This window comes from Pichia kudriavzevii, chromosome 2 (genome assembly GCF_003054445.1).
Source record: "Pichia kudriavzevii chromosome 2, complete sequence".
NCBI classification, from domain to species: domain Eukaryota; kingdom Fungi; phylum Ascomycota; class Pichiomycetes; order Pichiales; family Pichiaceae; genus Pichia; species Pichia kudriavzevii.
Genome location: NC_042507.1, coordinates 2,318,388 through 2,336,219, shown reverse-complemented (window position 1 = coordinate 2,336,219; position 17,832 = coordinate 2,318,388). Strand labels below are relative to the sequence as shown.

General features: G+C 37.2%; 7 protein-coding genes across 7 annotated transcripts; 5 read left to right on the top strand and 2 right to left on the bottom strand.

Moving 5' to 3' along the window:
- Positions 1 to 164: 164 nt before the first annotated feature.
- Positions 165 to 3,686, top strand: C5L36_0B10910 (uncharacterized protein; the record flags this gene model as incomplete). The annotated part of the gene is made up of 1 exon (XM_029465473.1): positions 165 to 3,686. One exon carries the CDS (start codon positions 165 to 167, stop codon positions 3,684 to 3,686), a length of 3,522 nt encoding a protein of 1,173 aa, XP_029321332.1.
- A 304-nt stretch (positions 3,687 to 3,990) lies between these two features.
- C5L36_0B10900 (uncharacterized protein) lies at positions 3,991 to 5,727 on the top strand (the record flags this gene model as incomplete). Its single annotated transcript, XM_029465472.1, has 1 exon — positions 3,991 to 5,727. One exon carries the CDS (start codon positions 3,991 to 3,993, stop codon positions 5,725 to 5,727), a length of 1,737 nt encoding a protein of 578 aa, XP_029321331.1.
- A 268-nt stretch (positions 5,728 to 5,995) lies between these two features.
- C5L36_0B10890 (uncharacterized protein) lies at positions 5,996 to 7,624 on the top strand (the record flags this gene model as incomplete). The annotated part of the gene is made up of 1 exon (XM_029465471.1): positions 5,996 to 7,624. The coding sequence occupies one exon, from the start codon at positions 5,996 to 5,998 to the stop codon at positions 7,622 to 7,624; it is 1,629 nt and encodes a 542-aa protein (XP_029321330.1).
- Positions 7,625 to 7,805: 181 nt separating this feature from the next.
- C5L36_0B10880 (uncharacterized protein) lies at positions 7,806 to 10,016 on the top strand (the record flags this gene model as incomplete). The annotated part of the gene is made up of 1 exon (XM_029465470.1): positions 7,806 to 10,016. One exon carries the CDS (start codon positions 7,806 to 7,808, stop codon positions 10,014 to 10,016), a length of 2,211 nt encoding a protein of 736 aa, XP_029321329.1.
- Positions 10,017 to 10,122: 106 nt separating this feature from the next.
- On the bottom strand, positions 10,123 to 10,509 carry C5L36_0B10870 (uncharacterized protein; the record flags this gene model as incomplete). Its single annotated transcript, XM_029465469.1, has 1 exon — positions 10,123 to 10,509. One exon carries the CDS (start codon positions 10,507 to 10,509, stop codon positions 10,123 to 10,125), a length of 387 nt encoding a protein of 128 aa, XP_029321328.1.
- Positions 10,510 to 11,251: 742 nt separating this feature from the next.
- C5L36_0B10860 (uncharacterized protein) lies at positions 11,252 to 13,804 on the top strand (the record flags this gene model as incomplete). Its single annotated transcript, XM_029465468.1, has 1 exon — positions 11,252 to 13,804. One exon carries the CDS (start codon positions 11,252 to 11,254, stop codon positions 13,802 to 13,804), a length of 2,553 nt encoding a protein of 850 aa, XP_029321327.1.
- Positions 13,805 to 13,983: 179 nt separating this feature from the next.
- C5L36_0B10850 (uncharacterized protein) lies at positions 13,984 to 17,580 on the bottom strand (the record flags this gene model as incomplete). The annotated part of the gene is made up of 1 exon (XM_029465467.1): positions 13,984 to 17,580. One exon carries the CDS (start codon positions 17,578 to 17,580, stop codon positions 13,984 to 13,986), a length of 3,597 nt encoding a protein of 1,198 aa, XP_029321326.1.
- Between the last annotated feature and the right edge of the window lie 252 nt (positions 17,581 to 17,832).

Here is a 17,832-nt window from a genome sequence, read left to right as displayed (position 1 = left end):
GGCGAGAGCAGTCGTCTAAGAGAAGAGAAGCCAATATTGACAGGCAATGTCAATGTGACGATACGGTCCGGTCCGCTATCACCCCCTTCCCCTTCCCCCCCTTGGTAATTTGACGTGTATTGAAACGGTTATAATAATAGACAAACGTCTTTTAGTGGCAAGTGATGGCAGAGAAGAAGCTCCAAAGAAGGTCAAAATCGTTTTCGGGATGTTACACTTGTAGGCGGCGTAAGATAGCCTGTGATTTGGGGAAACCTTCCTGTTTGAAGTGTAAGAAGTCCGGATTTGTTTGTGAAGGGTATGACGTGAAGCTCCGTTGGATACAGTCAATTCAATTTGATAAATATGGTTATCAACTACCTTCCAAGCCGAATCAAGAAACCGAATACTGCCAACGAAGATCAATTGAATATGTAAAGTATCCCGAGCATCAAACCTACCGATTATACGATGAGATGGATGCAGATTTGGGGTATTTGCATAACATGCCCATCCAATCGAAATCGGATCCTACAATTATTAAGGGACATTTTGGTGTCTTTAGAGGAACAAAACTTATACCCAAGAAGAGGAAACGCAAAGCAAATGCCTCTGGGTTGACGAATAACCATAACACCAGCATCAGTACCAGCACCAGTACCAACAACACATACAACAAGTCACAGTCTAATTCTATCAAGAGAAGAAAGATTGATTCTCGCAATACATCCTCAGCAAACACCCCGACAGCAAATACTCCTTTAACTCCATCATCTTATTATCATTCTTGCAATCACAATGGTGAGCATCATGAGAATGGTTTTAATAATAATAACAACAACAATAACAAGATAAACTTTAGGACTTTGAAAGACCAGAGCTTTATGTATCCTCAAAATGTCTCAAACTCAATTGTTCAGATTCCTAATTATTTGGATTCGAGTAATAAACAAGCTCCAATTGGCAATGAATGGTTAAGTACAGAATTGTTAGATGCTGCATTGTTGACTGCATCTGCACTAAATGGTGATACCCATTTTCTTGATATGTTTGATTTAGAAAACCAAAATTTAGTCAACACAGGTGGAGGCACCATTGGTAATAACAACCACAACCACAACAACGATAGTAATAGCAATAGTCAGAGTTTCAATACAAATAATGGCACGGCCAATATGGAGAATGACAATAACACCAATTCTACTCCCGATAATTTAAGAACAACCAATTCAAACCATATGCTTAATAAAAATATGGGTTCCATTTTCAATATAAAAGCATCCTCAATTGAGCACACCAATTCTACTAAGATGGGATCTCCAATGAAGAATTCCAAGTTAGAATCAAATGCAAATACTTTTAGTAATAATTTGGGAACTCAGAAATCCCAGAATAGGCAATCTAATGATATAACTCAAGATCATGTACCAAATGAAATGTTACACATGTTATTTCAAGGTAGAAACAGTGTCGATGAACTAGGCACCTATAAAGTTCACAAAGTTAATGATTGTGGTCATGCTACTTTCCAGCCTTCATCTTCTGTGGAGCCCCAAAATCATCAAGAGAAACGCACAGCACATTCAGAAGATATTTATTCTGTTTTATCAATGGATAAGGATCAGGCACAGGGCATCACCCCTTCAAGTATAGAGCATTCTGCCTCTTCTTCATCTCCCAATATAGAAAACCACAATCCCGGCATTGTACCTACGACAAATCTGAACAACAAATTTAAACAAGTTAATCAACCAATCGTTGATAACAAAATCAAAATTCATGCTTCAAATGGTGTCAAGATGCCTAAAAATATTATGGAAATTTTAGAGAACACCCCGTTACCTAAATCTCTTGCAATTGACAAATTTGGTATTCCGACAACATCGCTTAATGTGCATCCAATGGCTCGATATTTGCTTAACTACTATATTGAAGATGTTGCTGACATGATGACAGTTATACCACTAGCTAAGAACCCTTGGAAATTCATCTATTTTCCTCGTGCTATAATGGCTATCGGTGAGTTGGCGTCCTTGGGTAGAACATCGAATGCTAGAAATGGATTGTTAAATGCCTTGTTAGCTGTTAGTGCATTCAATTTACAAAGCAAGTTTGTTAGAGGCTCAGATGAGATGAAATATTATGTTGACCTGGGTATCCAATTAAGAAGACAGGCCAATGAATTTGTTGGAAAATGCATGCAAGAAGATATATTGAACCAAAAATATAAGGATGTACTAGTCGCTGTCTTGTCAATGGTGACCATTGATGTCGTTTGGGGGACCATGAGTTCTTGTAAAATTCATTTGGATCATTGTGAGAAAATCATTGAGAAGAAGATGCAACACAAGAAGAAATTATCTTCAAAGGCAATTATACTACACAGAATTTTCAGTTCTTTAAAGTTGATTCAAGATTCAACGAGTTTGGAAAATATCCAAAAAAATGAAATTTTTTTAAATGAAAACAACTACATGAATTTTTTAACTGGTTCCAAACCAACAATCGAACAATTGGACGAATTAAATAGTGGTCAGTTTAGAGGTATATTTAGGAGTTTTAAAACAAATAAATTAGGTAAAACCGGCTCCCACTATAGAGAGCAATACATTGATAAAGCAAATTCGGTTTCAAACTTGAATAAGTTTGAATACTCGAAATATGACTCACAATTATCATCTAAACAAAATACAACTTCTTTAACTACACCGGGTAGTGGAATTGGTTCCACTGCTTCGAACAATAAAAGGGGTAAATATAATGAAAAAATCACGGATAATGGTAAGGTTCGGATTGAATTTATTGTGAACAATGATGATGATAATGTTGTTGGTGGTGGTGTAGATGGTGTAGATGGTGATGTCGAGGAAGATCATGGTAGTAGTAACGGCAAAGTGAATGCCGCTAAGAAATTTGATAACGACGAAAAATTCCATGAAAGTGCTAAAAGTTCCAATGTTGGGAATGAGAGTTCCAACATTCCTGCGTTTGTTGATATTACTAGGAATAGTTTTCAACCTTCTAAGAACAAACTTGATGATAAAGTCGTGTCATCGGATGCTATTTATGGCTTACCAAATTCCCTCATTCTAATGTTTAGTGAAATTGTTCCATTAACAAGATTCAAGAAATATCACGATGATCATAATCTACCTATACCTGATTTTTTTGAAGAGTTATCTCAACAATTAGAATTTAAACTGTTAACTTGGAAATTAGAGTGGACACTGGTTGTTGAAGATGATGAAAATACTTCAGTAACCGAGAATGCCGATGAAGAACAAATGAGGTTCATTTCACCCAGACACGAGGGTATTTATCATCATGTGATGTCATTCTATCACGCTCTTGTCATTTATTTTTACAGGTTTATTGAAGATATCAATCCAATGTATTTACTAGAAAGGATTGAGAAAGTTCTACACCATTTAAACAAAATTCAAGAAATTCTAGAGAATAATAAAGAAACTTCGTATATTATACCCTTATTTTGGCAAGGCTTCATTGCCGGTAGTGAAGCAATGACATTATATTTACAAAACGGATTCAATAAATGGGGGCAAGATATTGCTCAGACAGGTATTGGTACCTATTGGAATGCCAGGCAAATTATGCTAGAAATTTGGAGGCGCAAGAATCACAATGTTAAAAGTAATAGTTGGGTTGATGTGTTGAGGGATTGGAAGACCAACGTTATGTTAACCTAATTCGATGTTGCCACATTTGTAATTTTGTAAATTGCTTGTATATTAATCCCCGCCTTTCTCCGGTGTATTTACTTCAATTTCACTCTAACGTACAGCATTTTGCAGTTACGTGTCCTTTAGAAGTAAACAGAAGATCTCACCATTATTGCCTTAGGTTGCTGAGCCCCTTTCAACCCTTGCCACGTAAGGCGCGTTGTTACCTATTTAGAAAATTCGGACATACATAGGTGGCAACTTGAAGAACTTTCACTGTTCTGAGTCTAGCAAAGACAAGTGTGATATACCTAGAGCTTCTTAAGATAAGATGAAGTACATACAGGTGATAAGACGGATGCTGTTTGTGATGTTCCTCTTTGCAGGGCTCACATTAGCCGATACGGGGAAATTGGGTAAATTTTCATTTGATCCAGTTGAAGATGACATTTTAGTGAAATACGAGAAAAAGCCACCACAACCTGTGCAGTTTGATAATTACCACCAATTCACTAGGACACCGTTTCGTGATGATGTTTATGAGCTGTTTTTGGAATCTAAAGTTGATGAGTCAACCTCAGCAACTTTCAAGGACATTAACCAGTTGAATGAAAAAATTAGGCCTGTTATTAAAGAACTAGTCAAGGAAAATTTCTTCAGGATTTTCAGGTTAAACTTATATAAAGAGTGTCCCTTTTGGAAGGCAACTGGGTTCTGTATGCACCAAACTTGTGCTGTTGATACGATCGACGACTTTAAGGATCTGCCTGAAATTTGGCAGCCTGAAGCTTTGGGTAAATTGGAAGACTCAGTTTTGGTCAAGAAACTTAATGATGAAGTTGATTCATCCATTAACAGTACAAAGGATTATTGTGATCTAGATGGGTTTATCCATGATACTGTTTTTGTTGATCTAGTTGCTAACCCAGAGAGGTTCACTGGTTATGGTGGTGACCAAAGCTGGCAGATTTGGAAGAACGTTTATAATGAAAACTGTTTCAACTTAGGTCATGATCAATGTATTGAAAAGAACTTTTTTTACAAAATTGTTAGTGGTATGCATGCCTCAATTTCGACTCATTTATCAAATGAATATCTTGATAAGAAATCCATGGATTATAAACCAAATTTAGAACAGTTCATGATTAGGGTTGGTAACCACCCAGATAGAATAGCTAATCTTTATCTGAATTACATTGTTGTTCTGAAGGCCTTGCTCAAACTAGAGACTCACGGTGTTTTTGACCGACTAGCGTATTGTGAAGATTCTAACTTCGTGGAAAGGGAAAATGAGTTCAAGGCTAAGTTCAAACAATTGTCTGATCCAGCACTTGAGTTCAGCGATCACAAAGATGAGTGTATGTTTGATGAGAATATATTATTTAAGGAGAAAGATTCTTTGACAGTGAAAGAAGAAATTAGAGAAAATTTCAAGAATATTACTAGAATCATGGATTGTGTCCATTGTGATAGATGTAGATTGTGGGGTAAACTCCAGACTACGGGTTACGGTACTGCATTGAAGGTTTTATTTGAATTGAAAGATAGAGAAAGCATGGATGTCGATTTATCCAATATTGAACTGATAGCTTTAGTTAATACTTTTGACAGATTGAGTAAGAGTGTTGAAAGTATAAATAACTTCAAACGACTCTATGAAGAAGCATATAGAAAGGAAGAACTAGGTGAACCAGAGGAATCTACCATCAATACAACATTCGATTTCAACCCAAATAACGAGGTTGTTCGGAGTGTCGAGACAAAGAAGGAAGGAAAGAAGAACCTTGTGAAAACACCCGACCTTTTCAAGAAAGAGGCCGAAATTTACGAAGATGTGATATTTCCAGACATAAGTCGGTCAGAAGACAACGGGTCATTCTTAGAAATCTTTGTTGAAGAGCTGAAGGCCGTTTTAAAGACAGCCTTATGGGTTCTTAAGTCATACTATATTTTTCCAAAAATTATTTACAATTGGTGTTTGATTCGTATTGTTTACTACTGGAATACCTTTATTGGCCATGTCAATGAAGATTTCGACTTTGACAGGTTATACACCATTAATATCTAATTTTTTGTTTCTTTTTCGTCTTTTCCTTTTGTGCAAAAAAATCTATATAGAGTTAGTCAGGTATTAAGTTTATACATATACTAGATTTTGTCCTCTAACATGAATGCTACAGGTAATATAGGGTTAAGTAACTGATGTCGAATTTTTCGTATTGTCGGGGACACTAGAGAGTGTTTGCGACCAAGATGGATAAATATTTTGACAAGCGTAAGTAATTTTCTCCCTATTATGTGTTTTCCTCTGCTTGGTTAGTGTAATTCCACCAACGATGAGTTCTGATACCTTTATCACTTCAACAGGATTATCGGATACAGAGAAAAGTGAACTTGAGCTTATAGTGAGAGAAAGGTATGCCAATACTACTTATAGTCCAGATTTGACCACTGATGTGAAAGTCCTAGTAATAAACAAACGTGGAAGCCATAATATATGGCTGAAATCTCGCAAATTCATGTTTGTTGCATCCTTCCGTCCAGACATTAAAGTCATTGATTTAAGGGAGATATGTGATTCAGATAATTTTGGAAAAGATATATCTGAATTAGCATCCATAAAACCGTTTGAAAATTTAAAGGTTTCATTAAGCCGCTTGGAAGATGGAATGCTGGACAAAATTCGACTAATCATTAATAATAATGGAGGTAAAGCCGTGAGTCATTTGACCAATGACACTGATGTACTAATAAGTATGGTTGCTGAAGGTCAAAGGTATGTGGCAGCTGTTAAATGGGGGATACCCGTTGTAAGTCCTGATTGGTGTTTTGATACTTTGGAAAGAGGATTACCGCTAAATACAGTGTTTTATAAGCTATCCACCAACGTTACTAATATTGTGAGGAGATTGAACTTTGAGAACGATGAAGACAAGGTGGGTAGTGAATTTTATGTCAAAACATATCAGTTGGGACGACGAGATCAAGCTTGTGATTGGGAAAAACTGAAAGAGTGGAGAGATAAAGAGAGTGATCGACAATTGGAATCATACATTAAAAGCAGAGTTCAAAGTGACCCACAATGTAGTATTGAAGGTGCTGTCCTGCCAACCAATGTAAGTTTGTCAGCCAACAATGATCTCAAAAGAAAATTTGGAAAGGGGGACACTGATGAAGACGATATAGTGAAGATCAGAAAATCAACAAAAACAGATGCACTCTGGGATTCTGTAATCAAAAAGAAAAAACCCAAATCAGTGGAGTCTGCGTTATCAAGCCCCGATTTGCTTAAGAGGATGATGATGAAAAAGAAGGAAGTGATTGTCAAGGATACAAAACAAGAAAAGAAACCTATAATAGCCCCGAAAGGTTCAATATTGGGGGCATATACCTTCAAGTTAGAGCATTACACGGATGATGAAAGACACAAACTACAGAAAGTGATCTCTAAGTTTGGCGGGAAAATTACTGAAGATGAGAGCCCGTGTGACTTTAAAGTGATTAACTATAAGTTTAATGATGTTATTGCTGACACATGTTCTAGGTACGTGGTCACAGAGTTTGCTATTGAGAGATTTATTTACAACGAAAGAGTGGATTTCGATCAATGCCTTTGGTGCAAGCCATTGATCATACCAGCATTCACAACAAAAGAGTTCAGGATTCGTATACTCCAAGAGAGTGTGGATACAGTTAAATCCGAAAAAAAGGTGAAAACGTGTATATCAGGCTTCCAAGGAACAGATCTATCACAAATTGAACGAATCGTCAAGGAAAAATTAGAAAATTGGGTGGAATTTAGCCCTATTTTTGACAAAAGCTGTGAACTTCTTGTTGTGGAAAGACTTTCAAGTCATCATGTATCATCACCTATAACAAACTCTGTCCGCAAACAGAATTTGGCGTCAAAATGGGGTGTTCGTGTTTTGTGTTTCAATGACTTCCTGAAGAATTTACTGGAGTAAAATACTAATATATAAAATGAAGCAGTTTGATTTCTTGTAAATTTGTCGCTGAAAAAAAAACAAAAAATCTTGTAGCTTTATTTTATTCATATGGCAAACGTTGCGTATCATAAGTTTGGTGCAATCACCTAAGTGATTATTAGTTATTGACTTGTGAGCAGCAAAGCTGAATTTTGTGAATATGTCTAGGACGTTTAAAGACGCCATAATTGCGTGCTCCAAAGAATTTACGTCTACCAATGAATACAGAACAATCACAAGAAGAAACGGACATGAAATCATCACTGTTACTGACAACAAAGTTCTCCTTACCAACTTAATTCCAAATGGAAGCGAGAAGACAGGCAGCTCCACCATAGATTTGATTGATGATTTGAACTTTATGCCTTCTGAAATCTTATTAAACGAAACTGAAGAATTATGCTGTATTTACAATCATTCAAACATATGGCTTTTCTCCTTAACTAGAGAAGGGTCGAAATTCAGCTTTAGTGTCACCTATAAAATCGATTTGACACTTCAACAGGGGACCCAGATTATACAAGTTGTTTTTAACAATAAAAGTAAATATTCTTCGGAAATTGTTGTTTTAACCAACCATGAAATCTTAACCTATAATATAAATATATCATTGAAAGAATATGTCCAACGAGTAGCGTTGCACGAATTAAACACAGGTGCTTTTGATTATGAGTCGTCCATTGTTGATCCTGTCTCCATCTGCTTTGGTTCTTCAAAGGCGGATATTTTTAGCGACTCAAAACAGTTAACACCACAAGATGACATCACTCTATACTTGTTAACGTCTGATGCGTCAATTTACAAGATCTTTCCTTTCTTTCCATCTGAACTCTCAGTTTCTAAGGAATGGTTATCAGATTTATTTGATTTAACAACATTGACGTTCAAAACGGTTGAAGATGAAATCGAGCAATCAAAGCTTTTATCTTCAGTCAAGGTTGCAGCACTCTTGCAGAACACGAGGGATCCTTTATCAATAGTTATTGAGAACACTATTCCGGCTGTGTATCGGAGGGGAAAGTTAGTTGGTCCTCTGTGTTTGGAATCTTTTCCTGAAGATTTATATGCGCAAAATGCTATTAAACTGTTGACATTGCCCAATGGAGTGATGGTTATTGTGTTTGATCACTCAGTTGTTGTTTTTAGTACAAACCATGGGTCCCGAATGATTTTTGAACATCAAACCGGTGATACTGAAGATTCTTTCCAGCTGCTTGAAACTTTGTTTTTTGATGAAAAGCACGGGTCCATTGACACTGCCACTGCGCACCCGGTGAGTAACAACTCTATTTTTCTAACGGCATCGAATGGATCTGTTATCCAGGTTGACTTTTCACAATGGATGTCTTTGTTATCATCAGGTCTAGAAACAGGCGATTTATCCGAATTCAGTAAGTTATGCGAAAGTGAAAGGCTTCCAACAGAAATCATAAATCTTGGAAAGATGAACTTGCCCAAGGAGGAGAGTTTGGACTCGAGTGTTCACCTTAGAAGCCATGAAAACCAGATTTGGTTTGCTTGGAACACCCGAGATGTTTTTGCTATGGTAGTCAAGAAAGATACAGAAGACATCTTAAGCATGTTTCTAATTAGCGTTGCAGTGGAGTCCAAATATGAAGAGGGAGAATACGACAATGGTAAAACCAAGGTATGTGAAGACAGCCTATACAAATCTGAGTTAGTTCGTACTTTTGAGGAGGAGGACGTTCCACAGATCAAGAAGTCATTGCAAAAAATCACCGAGATTACTCTTGCAATGAAGAAATGTCCTACTATTATTTTAAATGAGGATGAAACTACTCTGGATGATTTGAAGGTTGTCCATAATTTCACCGAATTAGTCAGTGCTGGTCAACTAATTCTGTACAAAGTGTTATCCATTTTGTCCAAAAGACTGAAGATGCTATCGGTTGAGTATCATCAGCAACTAACCGCATACCATACAGTAATGATGAAAAAGGAGAAAATTCTTCAAAATTACCTTAAATTGAAAAACGCATTTTTGGAAGCAAAGGAAAGGCAAGACCAACTTTTAGTGAAAATGGCAAAGGTTATGAATAATACCGAAATCCTTGAAGCCAAGGGTAATATGAAGAGTGTCAGTATATCCTATCAAGAAAACGCATACTTCAAGGAATTATCGCGTATGAGAGACTATGTTATAAGGAAAGAGAGAGAACTGAAAGAATTGAACGAGTTGGTCTCAAACGTCAAAAATGCCGAGGACAGTGTACTCTTGAAGAACAAAGAAGAACTTCTAAATGATTATCATAATAGACGGTCGCTCGCTGTCTTCCGACAAAACCTAGCTTCACAGAAGGTCTTTATTGACACTTTAGTTGAAAGGATAAACAGCTTTCAATTGGATTAAGTATTTATATATAAAACTAATATACTATAATGAAGCAAATGCTTCAAGTAAATCAAATAGCGACCACACAAATAAACGGAATCAACCACCTCACCACTTTGAGCGCCTAGAAATCGGTAGTTCTACCATTAAAGCTCCACTCGCCATGGCCATGTTTGAGAGGGTCTTGCTTTGGACCGTTAACTTCACCGGTGTCAGGGTTAACATCGCCCTCAAACTCTGGAATAGTTTTCAAAATGGTTCCAAAGGTACCAACGTCTGAGGTCTCTATCTTTGGCGCATCGTTCTTCTTCTTGAATCCCATCTGTTCATTATACTCGTCAATGGCGTTTTGTGTATTGGAAGCCTGTTGGAGCTTCTCAAACTCCTTCTGCTCTTCCGGATCCAACTCCGGTGGGGAAGGTCCTCTTCTGGCAAATGGAGAGGACGAATAGAGTCTTAAGAAGGGGGTTGGGGCCTTGAACAATCTTAAAGATGCTCTTACCATTTGCATTTCGGTCAAATTCTTATCTAGGAAAGACTATATTGTGATACCTGCAGAACTTTCAGTGGTCCATCTAGTGAAGTATCAACCTAGCAAATATGCACCATTCTCCATTAATTTGTGTCATTCCCACGACCAGCGAAAAAAAACGAAACCCCCATGATTTTCACAACAGAGGGAGAAAGAAAGAAAGCCTTTCAAGTACCTGGGAGCCCACTCGCTACTATTCGGAGAAGGGTACAGAGCCATCCGGCGCCTTAATAGATATCGGATTTCGGTGGTATCTGAAACAACAAGATTTGAAGGGCCATTAGTGAGCCAACTTCAGCGTAAAGGCAATTGGATAAAGCAAAGAAAACATATGAGCATGAAAAGCAGCATAAACCGACTTCTTTACACGTAAACAAGCCTTTTGCCTTGGGATCTAAAGCACAAAAACACAAATACCAAACATGTATAAATGAAAAGCAATGGGTGGAACATTGCCAAAAAGTCGTGATAAACTACCATATACAAACAAGTGATGGCAACACCATTCTACGAACGGATGATAATAAATTTGTAGTTATGAATCAGAAAACCGTAGTTCAATGAAAATTCGGAATTAACAAAGTCCAGGAAAAAAAAGTGCATTGTTGAGAACCGAAATTTAGGTGAAAATTGACACCAAACACGTTATTTTTTTGTTAGGTGGGCATAGTCTTTGAACAAAGGAGTTCAAGTCAGGTTTATACTATCAAAGAGTGTAACTATGAGGTTTCTTCTGTTGTTTGGTTTGCTGCTCCTACAACTGGTATCGTATTTGCTTTTCTGCAAGGGGTTTTTCCCAACAAAAGTGTTGTTGACACCTGCGGAGGTAGATGAATACAGAACACGTGAACCACAAGGGTACGTTGAACCACAACCACAGTTTGACCAGGTAGTTGTGATGGTGATAGATGCATTGAGGGCAGACTTTTTGTTTTCCAATAAATCACGCATGAGTTTTGCACACAATTTGTTAAACACGGGATATGGAATTGGCTTCACTGCATTCTCCAATCCACCAACGGTTACATTGCCACGGTTAAAAGGTATAACCACCGGTTCGACCCCGAATTTTATCGATGCTGTTTTGAATATTGCTGAAGATGACACATCTTCTTCATTGGGTGATCAAGATTCGTGGATTAAGCAGATGTTTATAAATGGCTGGAAAATAAACATGTTTGGAGATGATACTTGGCATAAGCTCTTTCCAAACTATTTTGCCAAAACTGAAGGTACCGCAAGTTTTTATGTTTCCGATTTTACTATAGTTGATAATAATGTTACAAGGCATCTTGACTTTGAGTTGAGTGATGAAGGGAAAATGCATTGGGATTGCTTGATTCTACATTATCTCGGGTTGGACCATATTGGTCATAGAGGTGGTCCAGATAGTTCGAATATGCCAGAGAAGCAAAAGGAAATGGATCACATAATTGAGAGGATATTCAATGAAGTTACTCTGAAGAATCCGAACTCCCTCTTCATTGTTATGGGAGATCACGGTATGAATGATGTTGGTAACCATGGGGGATCTTCAACTGCCGAGACATCTGCTGCCTTAATGTTTGTTTCCCAAAAGTTCAAGAAGAATAAACCAGACACTCACCAGCATGCGCCTATTATGTGGAACGATAATTATGATTACTTTTCTAGAATCGATCAAATTGATTTAGTTCCAACATTGTCCGAGTTGATTGGTATATCGGTTCCTATCAATAACCTAGGCGCCTTCATACCCCACTTACTTGATTTATACCAGACTGAAGAGGAAAAAAGAAACATTTTAATTAAAAATGCCTTGCAATTGAAAGTTTTATTGGATAAATCACATAAGATGATTTCCTCCTTTCCGAAGACGAGTATTCCGGAACTTCTTGAATACATTCAAGACGCCAAGTACGAGTTATCTAAAACATCTTCTGCATACAACTACTTTGAAATATATGCTGGTTTAAGCGGCTATTTTGCTCTAACCATCATTGCTTTTGTTTTGTTTGGATTATATTTTAAGAGGAGATTCTCTGTTGCATTTCTTGATGTTGTCTTCTTTGTTACGTATTCAGCTAACTTTATTGCTTCATCATTTGTGGAAGAGGAACACCATATGTGGTGGTTCTTTACCAGCTTATTTGTCCTCTATATTGTCATGAAACACCTGAGGTCCTCCCATATAAGTTGGTTCAGTGTAATCACGATGATGGTTGGTCTGAGACTACTTAAAGCATGGAACAATAGTGGACAAAAATATAACATGAAGTCCAACATGAAACTTTCAACGTATATAAATCAAATGTCACCGAAAACTGGACCTAATGTATATGGTGGATTATTGTTTTTAACATTTTTAACCATGAACATTTTTGTGAACGTACACATGGCAGAGGGCATTTATACACATATTTTCCAAGTCTTATTTACTATGCTTTCCCTCCCAATAGGTGCATCTAAGATGTTGTCATTTCTAACCGAAGCGTACGATATCAATAATGAAGCACTTAATATGCCAGGTTGGAGTAACAGGTTTATTTCAACATTGAGTGAGCTTACGCAGCTTACCGATGTTAACAAGATCAACAATTTCATATTCTCAGTTTTACAATTAGTTTGGTTGTCAGCACTGATTATTCAGCTAATTCAGCCTAGTATTTCCAAATACATCTTCAACAATAGACGAAGCACAAGCCATTATCTGTCTAACATCCTGGCAATATTTTCCTTCATACTGATTTCACAGACAAATTATGCCAACGTTCCAATATTCTTTATTCTTTTCTTCATTCTAAATGGGTTCAAGGCTATATCTCCAAACTCAACAACTAACTCGAATATATTCAACTTGTTTACTTTGCTTATGCAAAATCTTACCTTCTTCCAATTTGGCTCTACAAATTCGTTGTCTTCCGTGGATCTTACGAACTCGTTCAACGGTTTGACCAGTTACAATATGTTTTTGTCAGGGCTTCTGACTTATACTTGTAATTGGGCAGGTCCCATTTTTTGGACAGTTGCTCATTTATATATGACTTTTAGTAAGGTTCCTCAGGAAAAGGTACAAGCAGTTAAATGGAAACTGCTTTATGATAGACTAATTTTCAATTTCGTCTTTTATTCCACATCTGGCCTCTTACTATTGGTATGTGCCTACCACCTAAGGTTCCATCTATTCATCTGGACAGTGTTTAGCCCTAAGATCTTGTACTTCCTAAGTTGGTTAATTTGTAATTTAGTTTTTGATTTCGGCTTAAGCACTGTTATTGTGGCATTCTACGTCTGAAACGTGTAGTACTATAAAAGTAACAATATTTTTTTATTAACTTTATTACAATAAATAATTCTGTATATAAAATATGAAATAAGCGGTAAAGTAATAATTGAGTCTATATAGTACGCAAAGAACTGAAATCATGGTATCAAAAGATTTGTACGACCAACAACAGTTAGGATTGAGCTTTATTAATCATCTTCATCTTCATCATCAGTATTTGGAGGTTTAGGAGTACCTTTTGGAGAATTCAACCATTCAATGTACCTGAGCCTTCTTCTTTCCTCTTGTGCCTTCTTCTCGTTTCTGGTCATCTTCTTCTTCTTTCTCTTTACTTTAATATCAGCAGGAGATGAATCAGTGTCAGCTTTTGCCGCGGCCTTTTTGGCTAATTCGGTAGCAAGCTTGGTCTTTTCAGAGTTACCACCATCTTCAAAACGAGATTGGTCAATTTCAGCAACACCTTTGGTAACCAATTCACCGTTTTCCACAATCCATTGTTCGGGGCACAATGCACCTACGAATTCGTTGTTGTGAGAGATCATAACAACAGCACCCTTCCATTCTCTTATAGCCATTGCTAAGGCACCCAAGGAGTCTCTGTCTAAATAGTTGGTAGGTTCGTCTAAAACCAAGACGTGTGGATTGTTCCACATAGCACCGGCAATGACAACCTTAACTAATTGACCACCAGAAAGGGAACCTAACATAGTATGATCGGCAATTTCACCATCTAAACCAATAGCTTCAAAATGTTCTCTGATAACTTTTGGAGTCAATTCTCTGTAACCAAGACCTTCACGAGAAGCTTCATGATCATCAAACTTTTGAACAAGCTTTTCGAAACCATGCTCCACTAAAACTTCTTTTGGAACCCAAGAATTACATTTTGGTAACCAATTCTTCCATTTAATTTCGTATTGGAAGGATTTCTTTAACTTTTGTCTACCAACAATGGCTTCAATGTATCTAGGGCCACGTCCGTCATCAACATCAATCTGAACCTCCATCATTTTACGCTCTTCATCCGAGCCAATTTTACGGGACTCCTTCAGCAAAACTTCTCTATCATCACCAAACCTATATCTCCATTGCAAGTATTGGTTAGGAGTTTTTTCCTTGTGTTCGTTGACATGTTGTAATGCATGCTGAGCAATATAACCAATACGTAAATTTGGGTGCTTCTCAACGGTACCTTCCTGAGGAACTAATTCACCTGTCAATAACTTGATTAAAGTAGACTTACCAGCACCGTTAGGACCTAAGACTGCAACCCTCGAAGATAAGGAAATACTACACGAGACATTCTTCAAAGATGGTTTTTCAGTTCCGGGATATGTGAATGTAACGTTAGACATTCTTGCAACAGACCTTGTATTAGATTTAACACCGGTTAGAAGGCCTGGTGCTGGGAAATGCATTTTAACGTTTGAATCAGTCAAAGTATAGTATGCCTTTGCTTCTGGTTTGATCTCAACAAAATCAGACAAGTTACCCTTATAATAGACCAACTTTTTATTTTCATAGTGAATGATATCTGTACAAACAGTATCCAAGAAACCAGAATCGTGGGAAACAATTAAGGAAGTAATATCGGTGTGTTCAACTAAATAGTTCTCTAACCATTTGACATTAGAGACATCTAAATGGTTTGTAGGTTCATCCAACAACAAAATATCAGCCTTCAACAACATTGCACGAGCTAATTCCAATTTCATTTTCCAACCTCCAGAAAGAGATCCCACCTTCTGGGCTCTTCTTTCTTCATTAAAACCAACAGACTCCAAAGCAGAAGCAATCTCTTCCTTTGTAGCCGAGCTTAAATCAGGATCAGAAGCAATAAAATCTACCAAGTTTAGGTCACCCTCCTCACCTTGTAATTTATGTTCAACAAAACATGTTTTCAATTCGGATTGATCAGGGAAACCTTCTAATTGACCATTGTTGATGGCTCTCATCAATGTGGACTTACCAACACCGTTTCTACCACAAAGACCATATCTGTGTCCCTTGATTAACCTTAAGTTTGTTCTGTTTAACAACATTCTAGCACCGTATGCAAGAGAAAAAGGTGTATTAACGATAACAATACCATCTTCTTCATCATCTTTAACTGCATCTGGAGTAAATAAAGTTTTTAACTTTAGCACCATAGACTCAACATCTAATTTCTTTTGTTCTTCATCACCATTATAAAACGATTCTAAAGCCATGTTAAAATATTCAGACAATGCATCCCAATTATTAATGTTAGAGTCCGAAACGACAATTCCAACTAAAAAGTTAAAAATCGTATCACTTTTGACCTTTTCGCTGAATTGCTCGACATACTCTACTGCAGTTTCTTTTGTTAATCTACCGTGGAACTTACCATCACCGTGCTCCTTTTCAGCATCCTCAACAACATGTAATGCGTCATTGGCCATATCTCTAACTTCTGGAAGGGACGCAGTCTCAACAACTTGCTTCAAACCTGGAAGCAAAATAGGAATGTACTTTTCGATTTCACGTTTGTTATTGACTAATCTGGTCAAATTCTCGGTGATTTTGACAGTCTGTCTCAATTGTTCTTGAGAAGAGGATGACATTTTCAAGGACTTATCAATAATTGGGGCAAGTAAAGAAAGTGCAGGTTCGGTGACTTCTGCCACGAAAGTTACAGAAGCTAAAGTCTTGATACAATTTGGAACATTCGATGGATTTGCCAATGTTTCAACAATGATGTCATATCTAGGGGATAAATCTAAATTATCCAAAACGTTAACAAATTGCTTCAACACCTTCATACCTTCCTTTGCTAGTTCTGGTTTGAAATCGGTAGCCATATCTGTTAAAATAGGAACCGCTTTGTAGAACTCCAGTTCCAATAAATCAGCTGGACACTCCTCAATGAGTCTTTCAAATAGTTTCAAGCAAGCAATTTTTGATTGCCACTTTGCACTTGATTTCAAGATATTGAGGAATAATCCAACTAAAGTAGACGCCTTTGCTTCCGTTGGGAACATACCGTACAATGAATCGACTGCATTTTGTGCCGCTCTCTTGACTGTGTTTTCCTTGTCGGTGAAAAGCTCAAACGCATATGTGAAAAGATCAACAAAATATGCCTCAAATGGGGTTGCACCTGCAAATTTACGACTTAATGTTTGAATTAAAATAGACGCACCTTCCCTTAGTAGAGCATTATTTTTTGGTTTACTCAAAGTCTTGAGAACCTCTGCAATTTTCCAATCGACAATTGCATGGGCACCTTCTTGAAATATTAAGTCACTGATTGCGTTACATTGTTCACGGATTTCGGAGATTTTCGTGGCCCTATTCATTTCTGATAATTGTGTTGAAATTGGCGTAATATCTAGTTTTTCTAGCGCAGATGAAATAGACGAAACTGAAGAGGTAGATGGGTTTGCACCCATGGCAACAGAGGAAGCAATGTTCGTACTTGAGTTTGCACGAGAAGAGACTGCAGAGGAATTGGCACTGGTCACTTTGTTATTTAAAGTGCCTTGTTGCATTGCCAGGAACTCATCGTATGACATATTCTTTGGTTGTCTCTTTTTGTTGTTAAATTGTCTAGTGTTGCTTTGATACCTGCTGCTTCCATAGTTATTGTTATAGTTGCTGTTAAAATTAGTATTGAAACCTTGATTATATGTCTGGCCTGCACCTTGATAACCGGTATATCCTGTATCCTGAGCACCCCAGTTAGTATTGCCTGGATTGAAGCTAGACCCGTTTGGGTTGAAGTCTGGAGCGTTTGGATCAAACTTCACAAATTTTGGTGGCATTTTCTAGCACTGCTGTTTGGTTTCTGGTTAATTACAATGAAAAAGGAAAAGATGCAATCCCTTTATCCTATCTACTCCAATTGTCTTAGATGCGATATTAACGGAATTTTTCAGATGAAAATTTTTTCAATGAAGATTTACAAAAAAAAAAAAAAAAGTAAAAACACAAACAGACACTCACTCACTCATTCACTCACGTTTAAGTTCAAAAGCATTTTTGCACAACGGGAGTATGTTTAGGTAAGCCTCAAT